The following is a 22,453-nucleotide window of genomic DNA, read 5'->3' as shown; positions in this document are numbered from 1 at the left end:
ATATGTGAATCTGTGGGGCGGTATGCGAATTGGAGTGGGTCCAGAGTGTCTGGGATTATGGTGTTGATGTGCACCATGACCAGCCTTTCAAAACATTTCATGGCTACAGATGTGAGTGCTACTGGGCAATAATAATTTAGACAGGTAACGTTGGCGTTCTTGGGCACATGGACAATGGTTTCCCTATTACTATAATTATTTAGGCTATAACTGTTAAACTAGTGATGGATCAGGGTTAGGGCTGTATGTGTGACAGGTTAAAGGAAATACTAATAGCCTGTTATACATTAAAAAGTATTAGTAAATTCATAGTATGTGAGGATCTTAAAACATCTAAGGTTAAGAAGATCATGCATTCAGTATTAGTTGATAGATTGATAACATTTATATAATTCTGTTAAAATCCGTCAAGCATACAAAGGGTACGAATTGTGAGAGGAATGTGTAAACGTTATGTTGATTACTTTATGTTGTCGTGGATAAAAGTGTTAATCTGTGATCTACTAAATGCTCTTAATCTATGAGCCTGAGATCGATTGCTCTGGTCTCCACTCAAGTTCACGGAGAATTCGCGGTCTTTTTCTCATTGCACTAAACGTTCCATGAGTAAACATTCCGTATCACGCTCTCGTGATTCTTTCTACCCTTTTTCAGGTACGTTATTGATGATTAAAAAGAGTAATTTAAATGTAATAACTTGCTAACATGTCAAGAGTGTTTAAGGTTTGTTTTAGTAACATATTGAGGAAGTTAGTTAAGTTTGCAGAGAGTAATACGAGCCGTGCTCGGTTGCAGCTAGCTTCGCACTGCTAGGTACTGCTACGTAGCTGCCATTTTATGTCGATTGTGAATGAACCTGTGCATTGTTAATAAGATATTTTGCGGTGATATTTGTGTAATGGTTTTTCAAACACTTTATTGCCTGTTGATAAATTGTGTTTTGGTTTACTGAGTTAAAGCTTTGCTTGACAGTTATATTGAAAATAGTATTTGTGGGGCCTCCCGGGTGGCGCAGTGGTCTAGGGCACTGCATCGCAGTGCTATGCTGCGCCACCAGAGTCTGGGTTCGCGCCCAGGCTCTGTCGCAGCCGGCCGCGACCGGGAGGTCCGTGGGGCGACGCACAATTGGCTTAGCGTCGTCCGGGTTAGGGAGGGTTTGGCCGGTAGGGATATCCTTGTCTCATCGCGCTCCAGCGACTCCTGTGGCGGGCCGGGCGCAGTGCGCGCTAACTGAGGGGGGCGGGTGCACGGTGTTTCCTCCGACACATTGGTGCGGCTGGCTTCCGGGTTGGAGGCGCGCTGTGTTAAGAAGCAGTGCGGCTGGTTGGGTTGTGCTTCGGAGGACGCATGACTTTCGACCTTCGTCTCTCCCGAGCCCGTACGGGAGTTGTAGCGATGAGACAAGATAGTAATTACTAGCGATTGGATACCACGAAAAATTGGGGAGAAAAGGGGATAAAATTAAAAAAAAAAAGAAAAAAAAGAAAAAAAAAAAAAAAGAAAAGGAAAATAGTATTTGTTTCAGTGATGTACAGTGTATACTGTTATGATTTGAATAAGCCTTGTACCCTACAAAACTCTATTTCCTGTAGATCTGTTATTCTGTAAAATGTGTTACTTTGTAAAATGATTGCACTAAACGTTCCATGAGTAAACATTCCGTATCACGCTCTCGTGATTCTTTCTACCCTTTTTCAGGGGTGTAACATATGATAGCCGTTGTAACTAGTCCAACAACGCTACCTAGTGGTAATTTATCGAACCGCATGTAATAAACGCGGAGGAACTTGGTCGTCACTAGTTACCACAGCCAAAAGGTAATAAACCCTGCGTATTTCTAAAATGTATCTTCTTAAAATGTGATTTTAAACCTAACCGTAACCACACTGCTAACCTTATGCCTAACCACAACCTGTTGACTTTGTGGCTGTAGTAACTAGTGGAAACGACACTACCACTGTAGTGACGACACTACAGTGGTAGGCTTGATTACCAACAACGACGAGACGGCCTACAGGGAGGAGGTGAGGGCCCTCGGAGTGTGGTGTCAGGAAAATAACCTCACACTCAACGTCAACAAAACAAAGGAGATGATTGTGGACTTCAGGAAACAGCAGAGGGAGCACCCCCCTATCCACATCGACGGGTCAGTAGTGGAGAAGGTGGAAAGTTTTAAGTTCCTCGGTGTACACATCACGGACAAACTGAATTGGTCCACCCACACAGACAGCGTTGTGAAGAAGGCGCAGCAGCGCCTCTTCAACCTCAGGAGGCTGAAGAAATTCGGCTTGTCACCAAAAGCACTCACAAACTTCTACAGATGCACAATCGAGAGCATCCTGTCGGGCTGTATCACCGCCTGGTACGGCAACTGCTGCGCCCACAACCGTAAGGCTCTCCAGAGGGTAGTGAGGTCTGCAGAACGCATCACCGGGGGCAAACTACCTGCCCTCCAGGACACCTACACCACCCGATGTCACAGGAAGGCCATAAAGATCATCAAGGACAACAACCACCTAAGCCACTGCCTGTTCACCCCGCTATCATCCAGAAGGCGAGGTCAGTACAGGTGCATCAAAGCAGGGACCGAGAGACTGAAAAACAGCTTCTATCTCAAGGCCATCAGACTGTTAAACAGCCACCACTAACATTTAGCGGCCGCTGCCAACATACTGACTCAACTCCAGCCACTTTAATAATGGGAATTGATGGAAATTATGTAAAAATGTACCACTAGCCACTTTAAACAATGCCACTTAATATAATGTTTACATACCCTACATTACTCATCTCATATGTATATGTATATACTGTACTCTATATCATCTACTGCATCTTGCCATCTTTATGTAATACATGTATCACTAGCCACTTTAAACTATGCCACTTTATGTTTACATACCCTACATTACTCATCTCATATGTATAGACTGTACACTACTCTACTGTAATCTACTGCATCTTCATTCATATATCTTTATGTACATATTCTTTATCCCTATACACTTGTGTGTATAAGGTAGTAGTTGTGGAATTGTTAGGTTAGATTACTTGTTGGTTATTACTGGATTGTCGGAACTAGAAGCACAAGCATTTCGCTACACTCGCATTAACATCTGCTAACCATGTGTATGTGACAAATAAAATTTGATTTGATTTGAAACCGAGGAACTTCTACAGTAAAAGTTGACGTCTGGTTTGACTGGAGCGTTGGTGGGCTTCTTCTTTGCACAGAGAGAGAAAGCGATATAAGAAAAACGAAGCGAATAATTTTGTCAGTAAAAAAAAACGATTTAATGAATTTACGTTTTAGTCGTGCTTAGGGTCTGGACTGGAGCTCGCCTTACATTTTTCTGCCCTGGACTATGGTCAATGATCTCCACATTGGCTAAAGTCGATGCCTAGTACCACATTTATCTGAATTATTGCGCTTAAAGACCGTGTTGTCATGTCACTATTCCTGGTGACCTTTTATCAGAGAGCTGCTGGGACACAATGAGGGTAAGACCACCCACAGGGCACACACGGGTTTAATCATCGTTGTTATTACGTCATTTCAGTTGAACTAACGTAGACTATACCTCTTAGAACTACCCCCCCCCCCCCCCCCTTCTTTCGATTTCCGCCTGAAGACATACCCAAATGTAACTGCCTGTAGCTCAGGCCCAGAAGCAAGGATATGCATATTCTTGGTACCATTTGAAAGAAAACACTCTGAAGTTTGTGTAAATGTGAATTGAATGTAGGAGAATATAACACAATAGATCTGGTTTAGATAATACAATGAAAAAAACATGAATTATTATTAATTGTTGTATCATCATCTTTAAAATGAACAAGATAAAACAAACATTTAGATATGAATATGGGGACAATTTCAGTGGAAAACATAAGAGGGCAACAGTACTTGTGCAAAGTTTCAGAATGATAACTTCCAAAATGAGTATGCTACATGACATTTATCATGAAGTCACCCAGGTGTCCCACACAAGTAGCCCAAATGTACCCAAGTGGCCAAATTGGTGAAGGTATACATTTTGAAATAAATAACTATAAACAAAATACCAAAATGGTATTCTAACACACCCCCCAAAAAGAATTTGAAAAAAAAATGGGGGGAAAAATGGGAAAAAAATATAGAAAAAAAATATATACATTTACAAAATAACATGGGTAACTATTTACACACTTTCAATATTTGGAAGACCCTCAGTCCTCTATCAAATCAAATCTATTCATATAGCCCTTCGTACATCAGCTAATAACTTAAAGTGCTGTACAGAAACCCAGCCTAAAACCCCAAACAGCAAGCAATGCAGGTGTAGAAGCATGGTGGCTAGGAAAAACTCCCTAGAAAGGCAGGAACCTAGGAAGAAACCTAGAGAGGAACCAGGCTATGAGGGGTGGCCAGTCCTCTTCTGGCTGTGCCGGGTGGAGATCACAGTGGTTGTAGAGGGTGCAACAGGACAGCACCTCAAGAGTAAAAATGAACAGTTTAGGGTTCCATAGCCGCAGGCAGAACAGTTGAAACTGGAACAGCAGCAAGGCCGGGTGGACTGGGGACAGCAAGGAGTCATCATGCCAGGTAGTCCTGACGCATGGTCCAAGGGCTCAGGTCCTCCGAGAGAAAGAAGGACAGAAAGAGAGAGCATACTTAAATTCACACAAGACACCGGATAAGACAGGAAAAGTACTCCAGATATAACATACTGACCCTAGCCCCCCGACACAAACTACTGCAGCATAAATACTGGAGGCAGAGACAGGAGGGGTCAGGAGACACTGTGGCCCCATCCGATGAGACCCCCGGACAGGGCCAAACAGGAAGGATATAACCCCACCCACTTTGCCAAAGCTCTACACAATATTCTGCTGCTGATGCCAGATGCCATAGCAGTCTCTTTCTGATGTAAAGCAGAGGGTCACCGAGCATGTGGTGCATGTGATGGGGGACTTAATCTTGCAAACAACACAGCAACGCCTCCATCCTTTTGGCCCTTAGGCACATCCTTGCCTGCACAAATATATTTGGGCAGATGAACACTTGTGGCAGGAGCAGAAGGGACAGGGCGTGGTGCAGTGGTGCTGTAGCCAGCAAGCTCCTTGATGAGCTGCTCTCTGAAGGCTTTCTGTGAGAGGAAGGGCTTTCCACAGCTCTTAGCCATTTCCTTGTGTAGGATGAATGCATTCACCACAGCAATGTCGATGAAATGATAAAAGAAGGTCTTGTACCATTTCATTGTCTTATGGAGAACATTGTAATAGCCTATCAGGGCATCTGATAGGTCCACACCTCCCATGCTCTTGTTGTAGTCCTTTACTGCAGTTGGAATGGGGACATTTTTGGTGGTCCATGCCCCGGCACCGTCCTTCACACGTCTGACAACATGATCCCCATTGAAGGACTTGTGGATTGATGTGCACATCACCACCTCTCTGGTATCCATCCACTTTACAAAAAGCAGGCCATCTTCACGGATCCATCGCATGGTCCCCCGCTCAGCCCGCTTAGGCATGTCGTTCACCTTCGTCTTCAGAAAGCCCACCCTGTTGGTACGAATGGTGCCACAAGCCCACACTTCCCGCTTCCTAAGGTCTGCAAACAGGGTAGGGCTTGTGTAGAAGTTATCCACAAACAGTTTGTAGCCCTTCCCTAGCAGTTGAAAATCCAATAACTCCATTACAGAGTCATAGCTAAGTCCCTTACCGGTAGCAAAACTGTTCTTCCCCTCATAGACAAAAAAATTGCATGTGTAGGCACACACAGAATCAGCCAACACAAACAGCTTGTAACCCCACTTGGTTGGTTTGTTTCTCCTGTATTGTTTGAGGCCAATTCTGGCCTTTGAGGCTACCATCCTCTCATCGATTGACACGTTCTGGGCTGGCTGAAAGTACGTCTTGCAGGCCTCAACAATGCTGTGGTAGAGAGGTTTGATTTTGCACAGTCTATCAAACGTTGCTGTGCCTCTCTTCTTCTCATTCTCTTCATCAACCTTTGGGTCACTGATATGAAGCGCCTGTGAGAGAACCAGAAACCTTTTGCAGGACATAACAGTCATGGGGAAAGGCAGTTGGTAGAGAGATGACGTTTTCCAGTAGTCCTTCAGGCTTTTCAGCTTCACCAGCCCCATGTAGATGACCAGTGAAAGGTAGCAGAAAAAGTCTGACATGGATATGGGCTTCCATGCTACCTTTTTGCCTGCTTGCTTCTTCTCCCCATACTTATTCGTGTTAGACACGAGCGAATCTACAACAGATTGTGTGAAAAACAGCTGAAGGGGGCTGTAAGTTGCGGTCGAGTTCACCTGAGGTCCTGGCTTCCTTTTCGGCCTAAAAGTTGGTTGGGGTGGCTCCACATCATCTTCTAGGACAGTGTGCCAACGCCCTTCTGTCCCTCTGTTAGCGGGTGGCACACTTCCCCTCTTCCTCTTCTTTGTCAGTGCCTTCACACCTCTAGATGGCCCGGGAGGTGTGGAGCCAGAGACAGCAGGGGTACAGATGGATGAACCAGCTTCAGAGGGGGATGGACAAGTTGGCAATGGGGGCTCCCAGTCGGAGTCAGTGCCACTGTGAAAAAAAATGTTAAGTTAGAATAGTTTCATATATGAGCCCTGTATCAACAGGTATAATAAACATATACAGTGGGGAGAACAAGTATTTGATACACTGCCGATTTTGCAGGTTTTCCTACTTACAAAGCATGTAGAGGTCTGTAATTTTTATCATAGGTACACTTCAACTGTGAGAGACGGAATCTAAAACAAAAATCCAGAAAATCACATTGTATGATTTTTAAATAATTAATTTGCATTTTATTGCATGACATAAGTATTTGATCACCTACCAACCAGTAAGAATTCCGGCTCTCACAGACCTGTTAGTTTTTCTTTAAGAAGCCCTCCTGTTCTCCACTCATTACCTGTATTAACTGCACCTGTTTGAACTCGTTACCTGTATAAAAGACACCTGTCCACACACAATCAAACAGATTCCAACCTTTCCACAATGGCCAACACCAGAGAGCTGTGTAAGGACATCAGGGATAAAATTGTAGACCTGCACAAGGCTGGGATGGGCTACAGGACAATAGGCAAGCAGCTTGGTGAGAAGGAAACAACTGTTGGCGCAATTATTAGAAAATGGAAGAAGTTCAAGATGACGGTCAATCACCCTCGGTCTGGGGCTCCATGCAAGATTTCACCTCGTGGGGCATCAATGATCATGAGGAAGGTGAGGGATCAGCCCAGAACTACACGGCAGGACCTGGTCAATGACCTGAAGAGAGCTGGGACCACAGTCTCAAAGAAAACCATTAGTAACACACTACGCCGTCATGGATTAAAATCCTGCAGCGCACGCAAGGCCCCCCTGCTTAAGCCAGTGCATGTCCAGGCCTGTCTGAAGTTTGCCAATGACCATCTGGATGATCCAGAGGAGGAATGGGAGAAGGTCATGTGGTCTGATGAGACAAAAATAGAGCTTTTTGGTCTAACTCCACTCGCCGTGTTTGGAGGAAGAAGAAGTATGAGTACAACCCCAAGAACACCATCCCAACCGTGAAGCATGGAGGTGGAAACATCATTCTTTGGGGATGCTTTTCTGCAAAGGGGACAGGACGACTGCACCGTATTGAGGGGAGGATGGATGGGGCCATGTATCGCGAGATCTTGGCCAACAACCTCCTTCCCTCAGTAAGAGCATTGAAGATGGGTCGTGGCTGGGTCTTCCAGCATGACAACGACACGAAGCACACAGCCATGGCAACTAAGGAGTGGCTCCGTAAGAAGCATCTCAAGGTCCTGGAGTGGCCTAGCCAGTCTCCAGACCTGAACCCAATAGAAAATCTTTGGAGGGAGCTGAAAGTCCGTATTGCCCAGCGACAGCCCCGAAACCTGAAGGATCTGGAGAAGATCTGTAGGGAGGAGTGGGCCAAAATCCCTGCTGCAGTGTGTGCAAACCTAGTCAAGAACTACAGGAAACGTATGATCTCTGTAATTGCAAACAAAGGTTTCTGTACCAAATATTAAGTTCTGCTTTTCTGATGTATCAAATACTTATGTCATGCAATAAAATGCAAATTAATTACTTAAAAATCATACAATGTGATTTTCTGGATTTTCGTTTTAGATTCCGTCTCTCATAGTTGAAGTGTACCTATGATAAAAATTACAGACCTCTACATGCTTTGTAAGTCGGAAAACCTGCAAAATCGGCAGTGTATCAAATACTTGTTCTCCCCACTGTATATAGAGTACAGGGAACATAAAGTGCTGTTCCATTTCACTTTGGCCATTGTTGTGGGCCTGCCTCAAATAGGCTATTTCATGTGGGGGTGGGGTGGAGCAGCAGTTGCTAGACCATGCTCCCTCTAATCCCTAACATGTAGACTGATTGGAGGAAGCATGCTGGCTGTGTTGAGATGTATGGGTTTGCTTACATTCTACACCATACCATTTATATATATATATATATATATATATATATACACTGCTCAAAAAAATAAAGGGAACACTTAAACAACACAATGTAACTCCAAGTCAATCACACTTCTGTGAAATCAAACTGTCCACTTAGGAAGCAACACTGATTGACAATAAATTTCACATGCTGTTGTGCAAATGGAATAGACAACAGGTGGAAATTATAGGCAATTAGCAAGACACCCCCAATAAAGGAGTGGTTCTGCAGGTGGTGACCACAGACCACTTCTCAGTTCCTATGCTTCTTGGCTGATGTTTTGGTCACTTTTGAATGCTGGCGGTGCTTTCACTCTAGTGGTAGCATGAGACGGAGTCTACAACCCACACAAGTGGCTCAGGTAGTGCAGCTCATCCAGGATGGCACATCAATGCGAGCTGCGGCAAGAAGGTTTGCTGTGTCTGTCAGCGTAGTGTCCAGAGCATGGAGGCGCTACCAGGAGACAGGCCAGTACATCAGGAGACGTGGAGGAGGCCGTAGGAGGGCAACAACCCAGCAGCAGGACCGCTACCTCCGCCTTTGTGCAAGAAGGAGCAGGAGGAGCACTGCCAGAGCCCTGCAAAATGACCTCCAGCAGGCCACAAATGTGCATGTGTCTGCTCAAACGGTCAGAAACAGACTCCATGAGGGTGGTATGAGGGGCCGACGTCCACAGGTGGGGGTTGTGCTTACAGCCCAACACCGTGCAGGACGTTTGGCATTTGCCAGAGAACACCAACATTGGCAAATTCGCCACTGGCGCCCTGTGCTCTTCTCAGATGAAAGCAGGTTCACACTGAGCACATGTGACAGACGTGACAGTCTGGAGACGCCGTGGAGAACATTCTGCTGCCTGCAACATCCTCCAGCATGACCGGTTTGGCGGTGGGTCAGTCATGGTGTGGGGTGGCATTTCTTTGGGGGGCCGCACAGCCCTCCATGGGCTCGCCAGAGGTAGCCTGACTGCCATTAGGTACCGAGATGAGATCCTCAGACCCCTTGTGAGACCATATGCTGGTGTGGTTGGCCCTGGGTTCCTCCTAATGCAAGACAATGCTAGACCTCATGTGGCTGGAGTGTGTCAGCAGTTCCTGCAAGAGGAAGGCATTGATGCTATGGACTGGCCCGCCCGTTCCCCAGACCTGAATCCAATTGAGCACATCTGGGACATCATGTCTCGCTCCATCCACCAACGCCACGTTGCACCACAGACTGTCCAGGAGTTGGCGGATGCTTTAGTCCAGGTCTGGGAGGAGATCCCTCAGGAGACCATCCGCCACCTCATCAGGAGCATGCCCAGGCGTTGTAGGGAGGTCATACAGGCACGTGGAGGCCACACACACTACTGAGCCTCATTTTGACTTGTTTTAAGGACATTACATCAAAGTTGGATCAGCCTGTAGTGTGGTTTTCCACTTTAATTTTGAGTGTGACTCCAAATCCAGACCTCCATGGGTTGATACATTTGATTTCCATTGATCATTTTTGTGTGATTTTGTTGTCAGCACATTCAACTATGTAAAGAAAAAAGTATTTAATAAGAATAGTTAATTCATTCAGATCTAGGATGTGTTATTTTAGTGTTCCCTTTATTTTTTTGAGCAGTGTATATATATATATATATATATATATATATATATATACACACAAACATAGGCTATGGGTTGTTCACATACATACAAACATACCCTCACTCACAATGAATAGCCAACGTGTACTTTACACATTTTTTAAAATATATATTGCTCCTTCCAGTACAATTTGCAATGACGAAAGACCTTCGTTACGCCAGCGTTCACTATATGGGTTGGTCGAACAACAAAGAACCATTGGATATTACCGTTTACCTCTGCTCATTGGCTATCTACCCAGCTAGATTTCAAGACGATCAGTGGTCATAAAATACAGTCAATCAACGAGACAGTGGTCATATAATTGGTGCACAATGAGCTCGTCACTTGTTGTCTTCCAATCGATTTTTCGGGTCAATACGTCCCGCAAAATGACCAATCATACAAACCAAACGGTTATGTTAAAAACAAACAGTTGATTGCAAGGAAACCAAACATGACTAGATGAAGTCAGGTATAGTCTGTATTTATGTCGGATGTTTCGTCGAAAATTGAATGACACGAAATTCAACGAGATAAGCGTTCACAAAATGTTTCGTGTTACGCTTCGAACACACCGACTGCGTCATTGCGTTTCGATACACCAGAAGTACATTCATTTCCAATGGAACGCTGCGTTTATCATGCAGCATTGCGTTGCAGAGGCAGTTGCAGTGCGTTCCGTGTGGTGCATACGTTCGATCTGACCAGCTGTCAGAGCAGCTCACGGATCACTGCACCTGTACATAGCCCATCTGTAAACAGCCCATCCAACTACCTCATCCCAATACTGTATTTATTTATTTATCTTGCTCCTTTGCACCCCAGTATCTCTACTTGCACATTCATCTTCTGCACATCTATCATTCCAGTGTTTAATTGCTATATTGTAATTACTTCGCCACCATGGCCTATTTATTGCCTTAACTCCCTTATCTTACCTCATTTGCACTCACTGTATATAGGCTTTTTGTTTTCTTTTTTTCTACTGTATTATTGACTGTATGTTTTGTTTATTCCATGTGTAACTCTGTGTTGTTGTATGTGTCGAACCGCTATGCTTTATCTTGGCCAGGTCGCAGTTGCAAATGAGAACTTGTTCTCAACTAGCCTACCTGGTTAAATAAAGGTGAAATTAAAAAATTAAAAAATACCTCAATCACCGCAGTAGATAGAAGTAGCCGAGGTGGGATCTTTAGAGGGACCTGAAGGAATTACAAAGAGAGCAGGGAGTATTTCCTGAACAGAAACTCAACCACTCTTCTAACATTATTTTTCAGTTAAAAAAGAGAGAGCAAAGAAGCCCAAATATCCCATCTATGCATTTTTCTTCGAAAGCCAAGTTAAGAAAAAGTTTTGTAGGTGAATACAAGTCATCACTGTAGTAAGCCTACAGTCACCTGTGTTTTCTATCTAGCCCTCCTCTGATGTTGAGCATGTCACCCCTTCTCAGACCTGTGTAATTACAACTTCAATCACAGACAAATGGTTGTGTGCACGGACCAGCTGTGCCAAGGCCCTCATTTGGCCCCTACAAGACAGTGATTTGAGTCACCTCAGATCCACCCAAACTCATGCCTGCTGCCAGTTGATTACAAAGCAAAACCACAAAGCGAAAATCTAGTCGCTAATGGATTGATTCTGGCTATGTCTCACCATTGCTATTAGTCACTTGTTCTCCTGTAATTTAACACTTTTCCAACTGAAATACAAAGAATGCTGATCTGGAATGAACTTTCTAAACCTCAACATGAGAATATATCCATTGAAACGAGTGCAGTATGGCTGCTGTGAATAGTTGGCTTGTGAAATCCACCCTCTCCAGAATGACTCATTTCTCCTAGTTGGATGTTCTCCCTGCAGTGGTCATTGCATGTCTTTCTGGTAAAGTAACTGCCTCACTGAGAGCAGTGGGAAGTGTTCCTGGCTGGTCTCACTGTGATGCATGCTGTGTCTGTCTGCTTTACAACCTGCAGGCGGCCATAGCAGCTGCCTGCATTAGTGTAATAATGTAAAAGAGATATTTGAATATTAATACCACTTGCATGACTACTATGAGACATGGTACAAATTATTTCAATCGCTGCTGAAATGTAAAACTATCTTGAATGCCGAAGAGTCTGTTTATCCTCACTTGGATTTGCAAACATGAGGGAGACTTGGGTGCTAGGAATCTGAGGGCATGTTTATGTGTTATTCAGAGTTAGACTAGAAATAAGGCATTTGATGAAAGGTGTTTGTAAGAAAACATCATTGTACATTTAGCAGCCTATTGCAAGTGCCCAAATTACCATCATTAGAAACGTTGTTGAGATTTGTCACCATGAGTTGAATTTCCATTGGTCTAAATTACACATTGGCTAGCCCCTGTCTACTGGGTAAGCTAGTATCTGGACCACTTTGTTGTTACAAGTACTCAGAGCAGAGACCAGAGGGGGAAATCGAATCTGGCAGCCCTCTTTCTAAACAGAAGAGTCCCTTTTAAATATCCTTCAAGAGATTGGGTTTATGAAATAAGATAGACCACAAGTGAGGGGAAAGAATGAGTGTGGTAAGGGAGACTTAATGTATGGAAAGTTAGATTCAGCTCCTTGGTTTAAAGCTACAGTGAAAACGATGAGGCGAAAAGACTAACTAGTTACAGTAATGTGCTCAAAATGGAGGAGAGGACTTCTGCTTTCCAACGTTATCTTGTTCATGTGTCATGATCCCAGTGCACATTCAGTGCAATATGTGCCCAGTTAAGTCCTTTTCCTACTTTCTTTTTTTTAAAGGCCCTGAGTTTTCTTTAGAAAAAACCTTCATAGGAGTAATATACACGGAGTATACAAAACCCTGCAGGACCCTGCTCTTCCAATGACAGACTGACCAGGTGTATCCAGGTGCAAGCTACGATCCCCTTATTCATGTCTCTTGTTAAATCCACTTCAGTCAGTGTAGATGAAGGGGAGGGGACAAGTTAAAGAAAGATTTTTAAGCCTTGAGACAATTGAGACATGGATTGTGTATGTGTGCCATTCAGAGGGTGAATGGGCAAGACATAAAATTTGAAACGGGTTTGGTAGTAGGTGCCAAGCGCACCATTTTGAATCAAGAACTGCAACACTGCTGCTTTTTTCACACTCTACAGTTTTCCGTGTGTATCAAGAATGGTCCACCACCCAAAGGACATCCAGCCAACTTGACACAACTATGGAAAGCATTGGAGTCAACATGGGCCATCATCCCTGTGGAATGCTTTCGACACCTTGTAGAGTCCGTGCCCCGATGAACTGAGGCTGTTCTGAGGGGAGAGGGGGTGTTATGCCACTCAATATTAGGAAGGTCTTCCTAATGTTTGCTATACTCAGTTTCTATCTTGTTGACTATGGTGACTCCACAGAGGTTCGTTGCAACGTGCTGCACCTGATCTGGCATGGCACGTACCACTGCACCCAGGGTTATGTGGTGGACTCCAGCTGTGACTACATCTGTGAGCCGGGGTACCGTATCGAGGGGGACCACTCTCGTACCTGTCTGGATGGGGGGTCCTGGAGTGGGGCAGAGCCCATCTGTGCAGGTATAGCTCATATGTTTAGTCAGCACCTCGAAGTATACTGACATGATTCATGAATGCTTTTTCACTGTGGTGTGAAACCCAGGTGGTGTTTGGTTTGATATGCCTGGAGGCAAGTGAATGGTCAAAGTCAGTGGTAATTAAGTCAGCATATTTTTTAATTTTTTTCCATGAATTAATGAGATGCATGCACCCTGTAAGCACAGCAAAACAAAAACAAAAACATTTGGAATCCAAGCTAATTGTTTTTCCAGTGCCGTTTTGTTTCTGACTTTTATAAGCCCCGGCAGCTCCCATGGGCATGTCTCCCACCCACATAAACAAAACACAGATACTCATCTAGTACCGCTCTTTCCACATTTCATTTCCTTTTTCTGTCTTTGTCTCAAAACCAAGACCAATAGATATTTCTTATCTTCAAAGTTCCCCTCCCTCAAAAGATGAATTGATTCAATTGACCCAGACCAACAGAGGATGTTAACATTTAACTCAGATATTTTTCTATTCTCTATTCTTTTTCTTCACTGGTTTACCAACCTGTGGTGTTTCAGATCATGATCCTCCCCAAATAAAGTGTCCCCTGTCCCGAGTGAAGGTCGCTGAGCCTGGGAAACTAACAGCCAGAGTGTCCTGGGACCCCCATGTTGCCTCGGATACAGCTGATAAAACACTAGAGTATGACAGTCCTTTTTAACAATAAAAAAAAAGATTCCCTCCTTCTTCCCCTGTGCCTTATCAGGAGGTGAATCACGTGGTGTTCTTGGTCTGTTTCCAGTGTAACACTGATAGGCCAGGGGCCAGATACCAACTTTAAAGAGGGGATGAACATTATCCGGTACACAGCACATGACCAAGCCAGAAACAGGGCTGCCTGCAAGTTCATTGTTTGTGTGGAGGGTAAAGCACCACAGTGACCTGACATTCAGACACAATGACCTGACATTTGGACTAGAGTAAAGCCCAGACTTACTGGACAAACAAACAGTGCATTCGGAAAGTGTTCAGACCCCTTGAATTTTTCCACATTTTGTTATGTTACAGCCTTGTTCTGAAATTGATTAAATTGTTATTTTTTTGTCAATCAAACACACTATAATGACAAAGCAAAAACTGTTTAGAAATGTTTGCAAATGTTTTCTAAAACGGAAATACCTTATATAAGTATTCAGACCCTTTACTCAGTACTTTGTTGAAGCACCTTTGGCAGCAATTACAGCCTCGAGTCTTCTTGGGTATGACACTACAAGCTTGGCACACCTGGATTTTGGGAGTTTTTCCCATTCTTCTCTGCAGATCCTCTCAAGCTCTGTCAGGTTGGATGGGGACTGTCGCTGCACAGCTATTTTCAGGTCTCTCCAGAGATGTTCGATCGGGTTCAAGTCCGGGCTCTGGCTAGGCCACTCAAGGACATTGAGACTTGTCCTGAAGCTACTCCTGCATTGCCTTGGTTGTGTGCTTAGGGTCATTGTCCTGTTAGAAGGTGAACCTTCGCCCCAGGTTGAGGTCCTGAGCGCTCTGGAGCAGGTTTTCCTCAAAGATCTCTCTGTACTTTGCTCTGTTCATCTTTCCCTCGATCCTGACTAGTCTCCCAGTCCCTGCCACTGAAAAACATAGATTATTTACGTTTAGGAAAGTATTTATGAATCATAAAAAAAGAGGTTTGGAGAGAAATTGCCACATTCTTCAACCCATGGTAATCTTCAAATTAGTTGATTCAGCTATTTCAGCCACACATGTTGCTGACAGGTGTATAAAATCGAGCACACAGCCATGCAATCTCCATAGACAAACATTGGCATCAGAATGGCCTTACTGAAGAGATCAGTGACTTTCAACGTGGCACCGTCATAGGATGCCTCCTTTCCAACAAGTCAGTTCATCAAATTTCTGCCCTGCTAGAGTTGCTCCGGTCAACTGTAAGTGCTGTTATTGTGAAGTGGAAACGTCTAGGAGCAACAACGGCTCAGCCGCAAAGTGGTAGGCCACACAAGCTCACAGAACGGGGCCGCTGAAGCGTGTAGCTTGTAAAAATCGACTGTCCTCGGTTGCAACACCACTACCAAACTGCCTCTAGAAGCAACGTCAGCACAAGAACTGTTCGTCAGCTTCATGAAATGGGTTTTCATGGCCGAGCAGCCAAATGCCAAGCGTCGGCTAGAGTGGTGTAAAGCTTGCTGCCATTGGACTCTGGAGCAGTGGAAACGCGTTCTCTGGACTGATGAATCACGATTCACCGTCTGGCAGTCCGACGGACGAATCTGGGTTTGGCGGATGCCAGGAGAACGCTACCTGCCCGACTGCATAGTGCCAACTGTAAAGTTTGGTGGAGGAATAATGGTCTGGGGCTGTTTTTCATGGTTCGGGCTAAGCCCCTTAGTTTCAGTGAGGGGAAATCTTAACGCTGTGCTTCCAACTTTGTGGCAACAGTTTGGGGAAGGCCCTTTCCTGTTTCAGCATGACAATGCCCCCGTGCACAAAGCAAGGTTCATACGGAAATGGTTTGTTGAGATTGGTGTGAAAGAACTTGACTGGCTTGCACACAGCCCTGACCTCAACCCCAATGAACACATTTGGGATGTATTTTAACGGCGACTGCAAATCAGGCCTATTTGCCCAACATCAGTGCCCGACCTCACTAATGCTCTTGTGGCTGAATGGAAGCAAGTCCCCGCAGCAATGTTCCAACATCTAGTGGAAAGCCTTCCCAGAAGAGTGGAGGTTCTTATAGCAGCAAAGGGGGGACCAACTCCATATTTAATGCGCATGATTTTGGAATGAGATATTCGACGAGCAGGTGACCACATACTTTTGGTCATTTAGTGTAGGTCAAGGTCAGATTACGGTGTATCTGTAGACACACCTCCGCCACACCTTCATTTATTCCATCTCCACCCCGGAAACAAATAGTGGGTGAATAGCATGCTACTGTCATGCTTAAGTTCAAGGTCATAATACTCGTAGGTAGAAAAGTGCATAAAAAGGGAATTCCCCTATAGCGTCTCAGAGTAGGAGTGCTGATCAAGGATCATGTCCCTATGTCCATATCATCTTAAATCCTAAACTGATCCTAGATCAGCAATTGCTTTGTGAACAATAGAGGTCTTGGGCCTCCCGGGTGGCGCAGTGGTCTAGGGCACTGCATCGCTAGCTGTGCCACCAGAGACTCTGGGTTCACGCCCAGGCTCTGTCGCAGCCGGCCGCGACCGGGAGGTCCGTGGGGCGACGCACAATTGGCCTAGCGTCGTCTGGGTTAGGGAGGGTTTGGCCGGTGGGGATATCCTTGTCTCATCGCGCACCAGCGACTCCTGTGGCGGGCTGGGCGCAGTGCACGCTAACCAAGGTCGCCAGGTGCACGGTGTTTCCTCCGACACATTGGTGCGGCTGGCTTCCGGGTTGGATGCGCGCTGTGTTAAGAAGCAGTGCGGCTAGGTTGGGTTGTGTTTCGGAGGACGCATGACTTTTTTATTTTATTTATGACAAGATAGTAACTACTAACAATTGGATAACACGAAATTGGGGAGAAAAGGGGGTAAAAAAATAATAATGATTAAAAAAACAATTAAAAAAAACAAAGAGATCCTTCTCTCCGTCTCTCCCCAGTCAGGAGGTGTCCAGTCCTCAAGCCCACTCTCCATGGTTGCGTCACCTGTGACTCTAACGGGAACAACTACGGGGCGGTGTGCGAGTACCACTGTGACAGGGGCCAGGAGAGGAGGGGGACCTCCAGCCGTGTCTGCCAGTTCGACCACAGCTGGACTGAGGCCCCTGTCGAGTGCGTCCGTTAGTATTGAGAACCAATGACAGAGCATGACCATCTGGTTTGTTGTCTTCAACTGGAACTGGACCAGTTCTACGAGAAGAGGAGGCTTCTGATTGTGTCGGCACCTAACGTAGCCCATGGAGACTACAAGCTCCAAAACCTTATGGTACAGGTGAGTCCGAGACACCGGCATGGTTTGGGTATTATCTGCAAGTCAGGGAATTTCTGCTCTCAACAATGGTAGTTACTACAGGACTTAATAAAAAGCTGTTTAGGGAATGAAATATGAGCACCTTGTTTGTATGACTTGTGACCATGCTTGGGGTGTTTTCATGCCTAGAAAGCAGATTGTGGTCTGGACTTAAGACGAGTGACAGTGATTGAGCTGCAAGGGTCCCCTCCTCGAGAAGTGGGCCGCATCAAGGGACGTCACCTAGACACTGAGATCATTGAGGGTCTGAGGTAAGGTGACTTCACATAATGAAATTGTATTGGTCACATACAGTGGGGCAAAAAAGTATTTAGTCAGCCACCAATTGTGCAAGTTCTCCCACTTAAGATGAGAGAGGCCTGTAATTTTCATCATAGGTACACTTCAACTATGACAGACAAAATGAGGGGGAAAAAATCCAGAAAATCACATTGTAGGATTTGTTATGAATTTATTTGCAAATTATGGTGGAAAATAAGTATTTGGTCAATAACAAAAGTTTATCTCAATACTTTGTTATATACCCTTTGTTGGCAATGACAGAGGTCAAACGTTTTCTGTAAGTCTTCACAAGGTTTTCACACACTGTTGCTGGTATTTTGGCCCATTCCTCCATGCAGATCTCCTCTAGAGCAGTGATGTTTTGGGGCTGTTGCTGGGCAACACGGACTTTCAACTCCCTCCAAAGATTTTCTATGGGATTGAGATCTGGAGACTGGCTAGGCCACTCCAGGACCTTGAAATGCTTCTTACGAAGCCACTCCTTCGTTGCCCGGGCGGTGTGTTTGGGATCATTGTCATGCTGAAAGACCCAGCCACGTTTCATCTTCAATGCCCTTGCTGATGGAAGGAGGTTTTCACTCAAAATCTCACGATACATGGTCCCATTCATTCTTTCCTTTACACGGATCAGTCGTCCTGGTCCCTTTGCAGAAAAACAGCCCCAAAGCATGATGTTTCCACCCCCATGCTTCACAGTAGGTATGGTGTTCTTTGGATGCAACTCAGCATTCTTTGTCCTCCAAACACGACGAGTTGAGTTTTTACCAAAAAGTTATATTTTGGTTTCATCTGACCATATGACATTCTCCCAATCTTCTTCTGGATCATCCAAATGCTCTCAGCAAACTTCAGACGGGCCTGGACATGTACTGGCTTAAGCAGGGAGACACGTCTGGCACTGCAGGATTTGAGTCCCTGGCGGCGTAGTGTGTTACTAATGGTAGGCTTTGTTACTTTGGTCCCAGCTCTCTGCAGGTCATTCACTAGGTCCCCCCGTGTGGTTCTGGGATTTTTGCTCACCGTTCTTGTGATCATTTTGACCCCACGGGGTGAGATCTTGCGTGGAGCCCCAGGTCGAGGGAGATTATCAGTGGTCTTGTATGTCTTCCATTTCCTAATAATTGCTCCCACAGTTGATTTCTTCAAACCAAGCTGCTTACCTATTGCAGATTCAGTCTTCCCAGCCTGGTGCAGGTCTACAATTTTGTTTCTGGTGTCCTTTGACAGCTCTTTGGTCTTGGCCATAGTGGAGTTTGGAGTGTGACTGTTTGAGGTTGTGGACAGGTGTCTTCTATACTGATAACAAGTTCAAACAGGTGCCATTAATACAGGTAACGAGTGGAGGACAGAGGAGCCTCTTAAAGAAGAAGTTACAGGTCTGTGAGAGCCAGAAATCTTGCTTGTTTGTAGGTGACCAAATACTTATTTTCCACCATAATTTGCAAATAAATTCATTAAAAATCCTACAATGTGATTTTCTCGAATTTTTTTTCTCATTTTGTCTGTCATAGTTGAAGTGTACCTATGATGAAAATTACAGGCCTCTCTCATCTTAAGTGGGAGAACTTGCACAATTGGTGGCTGACTAAATACTTTTTTGCCCCACTGTACATGGTTAGCAGATGTTATTGCGAGTGTAGTGAAATGCTTGTGCTTCTAGTTCCGACAGTGCAGCAATATCTAACAATTTCACAACAACTACCTAATACACACAAATCTAAGTAAAGGGATGGAATAAGAATATGTACATATAAATATATGGATGGGCCATGACCGACCAGCATAGACGGTATAAAATACAATATATACATCTGGGATGAGTAGTGCAAGATATGTAAACATCATTAATAAAGTGACTATTGATCCATTTGTTAGAGTGTCCAATCGTGTTGGCTGCACTGCCTCTTCAGGCAATGTAATACACCATCACTGACTTGACACGAAATGGTCATCTCGTACTGTGGTACAGGCAGGCTTTCCAGATCTCCAGATCCTACTTCAACATGGTGCTGCTGGACAAGGATGGTTTGGACCACGAGAGATTCCTCACACCCACCACATCCAATGAGCTCTTCTCATACATCGACAATAACCTTTTGGACGAAGAGGGTTGGAGTTACAGAGACCTCTGTGACTAAGACTTAAGAGTGCCCCCTGGTGGCTTGGGGAGGTCAGACACTTTTACAAAGATATCAGCTCAGAGGAAGGCTGGCCCAGAATAGAGAGAGAAACAAGAAAACAGATAACAGCTCTGGTAGTCAAATGTTTCCACTGGCTGATAGATGAAGAGATCTCAGCCGTTTTTCAGGTCTAAAAGTATAGAGATTGTTGGTGTATTGTTAGAGGGTGAAACGTAGGCACCTTTTTACTTCACCTTCCATACTGCACAGACAGGTATAACAAACGTGGATGATTACAGGTTTAGTCACTTCATATATTTATTTATTTATTAGGTGAATTAAATATTTGATAAAGCCATAGGACTCAAATAAAAGAGCATAAAAGTTGAGAAATAAAATTAGTCTCCTTCACTTTGTGCAACTGGTAATATTTACATACATATTTAAATCACAGGCACAGTAGTTTTTCAATTACCATGAATCATAACCCAAGGTGACATGGACCAAAACTGGTTCAATGCCTTAAGAGTGGAACAGAGATTCTGCCTGAAACTGAAACACCAGCAACCCCCATGAAGCACCACAGTTAATTGAGTGGTTTGCTGAACATGGATAGAATTCAGCTTCAATAAATACATGATAAAATGTAAATTAAACAGGAGTTGTTAAATTTGATCAAAACTTTGGTTAGTGTCGATTGATCTCAAAAAGTATTTGTATAGTTAGACAACCTTACATTTAAAAATATGAAATGATACCTCTTCTATCAAAAACCTGAAGCCATCAGGTGAATTTACACTATGCTTTCAAATCACTTGTTTTAGGCCAATGTGTCGTAATGGTGCCTGAGGTTAGACACAGCTGTATATATGACAGTCTCTTTTTTTTGTTACAGAATGATGGTGATAAAAACTTGAGGGATTGCCCTGTGTCCATAGCTCTTCTTTCAGGTTACGAGGTAGAGTGTGGCGTCTTCACTTGCTCTTGCCCATAGAGGAGCGTAATGGAAGAGTGCCCTCTGCACACGAGTCAGGGTATTGCATCATCTTCTGCCACAGAGTCACCTCCTCCCCTGTAGAATCCGCCTCCACTTCCTCCTTCCCAACCTCCAGTGTGGCTGAAAATAAGGGCACCAGAAACACAGTGAACTAAAGTAGGTCTGTCCTGTCCTGACCTCGTCCCCAGGCTATTGCACAAAGCGCATATCAGCCTGGGATAATGATTCAAAGTTGGCATTAGTGGGTGTGACCATTAGGTGTTGTGGGATAGTTTGGTAGTATAAGCCGATGAAGCCAATGCTATTTGCACCGTGAGTTTCTCCCGGTCTTTCTGTATTGGCTAACAAAAGCTAAAGTTTGATGCTTTGGTCCACCAGATTTCACACATTTGGACAGAAATGTCGGGGAATGAGATTTATTTTAACAATAGGCCTACTGCTCTTAGTAATTTGAACTGAGGTAGCTTCACCTTACTACCAACTTTAACATTGGCAAAATAGGTGACCTGCAACGGAATAGTAAATCAAACACGTAAAACAGTAGAGCAATACTGCCAATGGATATAAACTGATACTTCCCCGCCATAAATCAACAAGGTGTTGTGTGTCATTAATTGTGGCTTTGCTGAGTCGAAACCCCACCCAGGAAGATAAAAAGGTGTTGTGTCATTACCTGTGCCTGTGCTGAGTCGAACCCCACCCAGGAAGTCATTACTGGACATGGCCTCCCGGTCCCACACTGTCAGCTCTAGCCACATCTCACTTAGCTGGTCTAGGGTCAGGTCTTTGTACACAAATGTGTGGTCGTAGTGGGGGTTCAGAGTTTTCTTCACCACCGGAGTCTTCCTCTTAGTGGACTTGGCCTTCGATGGCAACAAGTACCTAGGTTTAAAAGCATGAGTGAGAAGGATTACATTTTGATGAAGGCTATGTGGCTGAAAAATGTTCTTAAAATGAGCGGGAGTTGCACAATCTCAAGTGAGGATGATGAAACAAAATTCATCTCTGTTAGAGTGAACGTAGAGAATTAGTGACATCATGCCTCCAGCTAACCCTTTCACAAAGGAATCCGACGTGTCCCCTGCTTTCATTGCCGTCAGGTTCTTGGCCTCTTTGATCAAGACGTGCAACTCCCCTCCCTGCTCCGTCTTTGTCTTCTTGCCTAGAGAGAGTCTCTTGCCTAGGGGAGATAGTGGTGTCAGACAGCCACTGGTAGGGATTGGTCTGACACAGATAGTGCTGACTGAGCTTTTCTGTTCGTTTGTTCTGTCGACACGGACACTCCTACCTTTGGTCTTTTCAGTGGGTGAATTCTTGGTCGAGACGTATTTCAGGGAAATCAACAGTTCTCCTTTGTACTGAGAGAAGGCAGAGGACTGCAGTGGTGACGCCTATAGAGGATAATAGTCGGTAAAACCACTAGACCACAGGGTTGTACTGTAGATTAGAAATACATT

General features: G+C 44.6%; 3 protein-coding genes across 6 annotated transcripts in view; 1 reads left to right on the top strand and 2 right to left on the bottom strand.

Moving 5' to 3' along the window:
• On the top strand, positions 1-20,397 carry LOC139574220 (sushi repeat-containing protein SRPX2-like). Its single transcript, XM_071398584.1, is given in 4 exon segments — positions 1-654; positions 17,227-17,558; positions 17,727-17,848; positions 19,849-20,397. Coding segments are annotated over 4 exon segments (675 nt in total). The 5' UTR covers positions 1-602; the 3' UTR covers positions 20,018-20,397.
• Positions 3,190-14,489, bottom strand: LOC139574219 (piggyBac transposable element-derived protein 4-like). Its single transcript, XM_071398583.1, has 2 exons — positions 14,164-14,489; positions 3,190-6,570 (listed from the first exon to the last, which is right to left on the bottom strand). Exons 1-2 carry the CDS (start codon positions 14,472-14,474, stop codon positions 4,923-4,925), a joined length of 1,959 nt encoding a protein of 652 aa, XP_071254684.1. The 5' UTR covers positions 14,475-14,489; the 3' UTR covers positions 3,190-4,922.
• Positions 20,300-22,453, bottom strand: part of LOC139574217 (synaptotagmin-like protein 4) — a 14,890-nt gene continuing 12,736 nt past the window's right edge. For all 4 annotated transcript variants that reach the window (XM_071398580.1, XM_071398578.1, XM_071398582.1 and 1 more), the window contains 4 exons: positions 22,285-22,387; positions 22,050-22,176; positions 21,670-21,878; positions 20,300-21,116 (listed from right to left, as the gene is read on the bottom strand). In XM_071398580.1, the coding sequence (XP_071254681.1) occupies positions 20,974-21,116; positions 21,670-21,878; positions 22,050-22,176; positions 22,285-22,387 (582 nt within the window). In that variant the 3' untranslated portion in view covers positions 20,300-20,973. The remainder of the gene's footprint in view (positions 21,117-21,669; positions 21,879-22,049; positions 22,177-22,284; positions 22,388-22,453) is intronic.

Source organism: Salvelinus alpinus, chromosome 4, assembly GCF_045679555.1.
Source record: "Salvelinus alpinus chromosome 4, SLU_Salpinus.1, whole genome shotgun sequence".
In the NCBI taxonomy this organism is placed as follows: Eukaryota; Metazoa; Chordata; class Actinopteri; order Salmoniformes; family Salmonidae; genus Salvelinus; species Salvelinus alpinus.
This window is presented reverse-complemented; position numbering and strand designations above follow the sequence as displayed.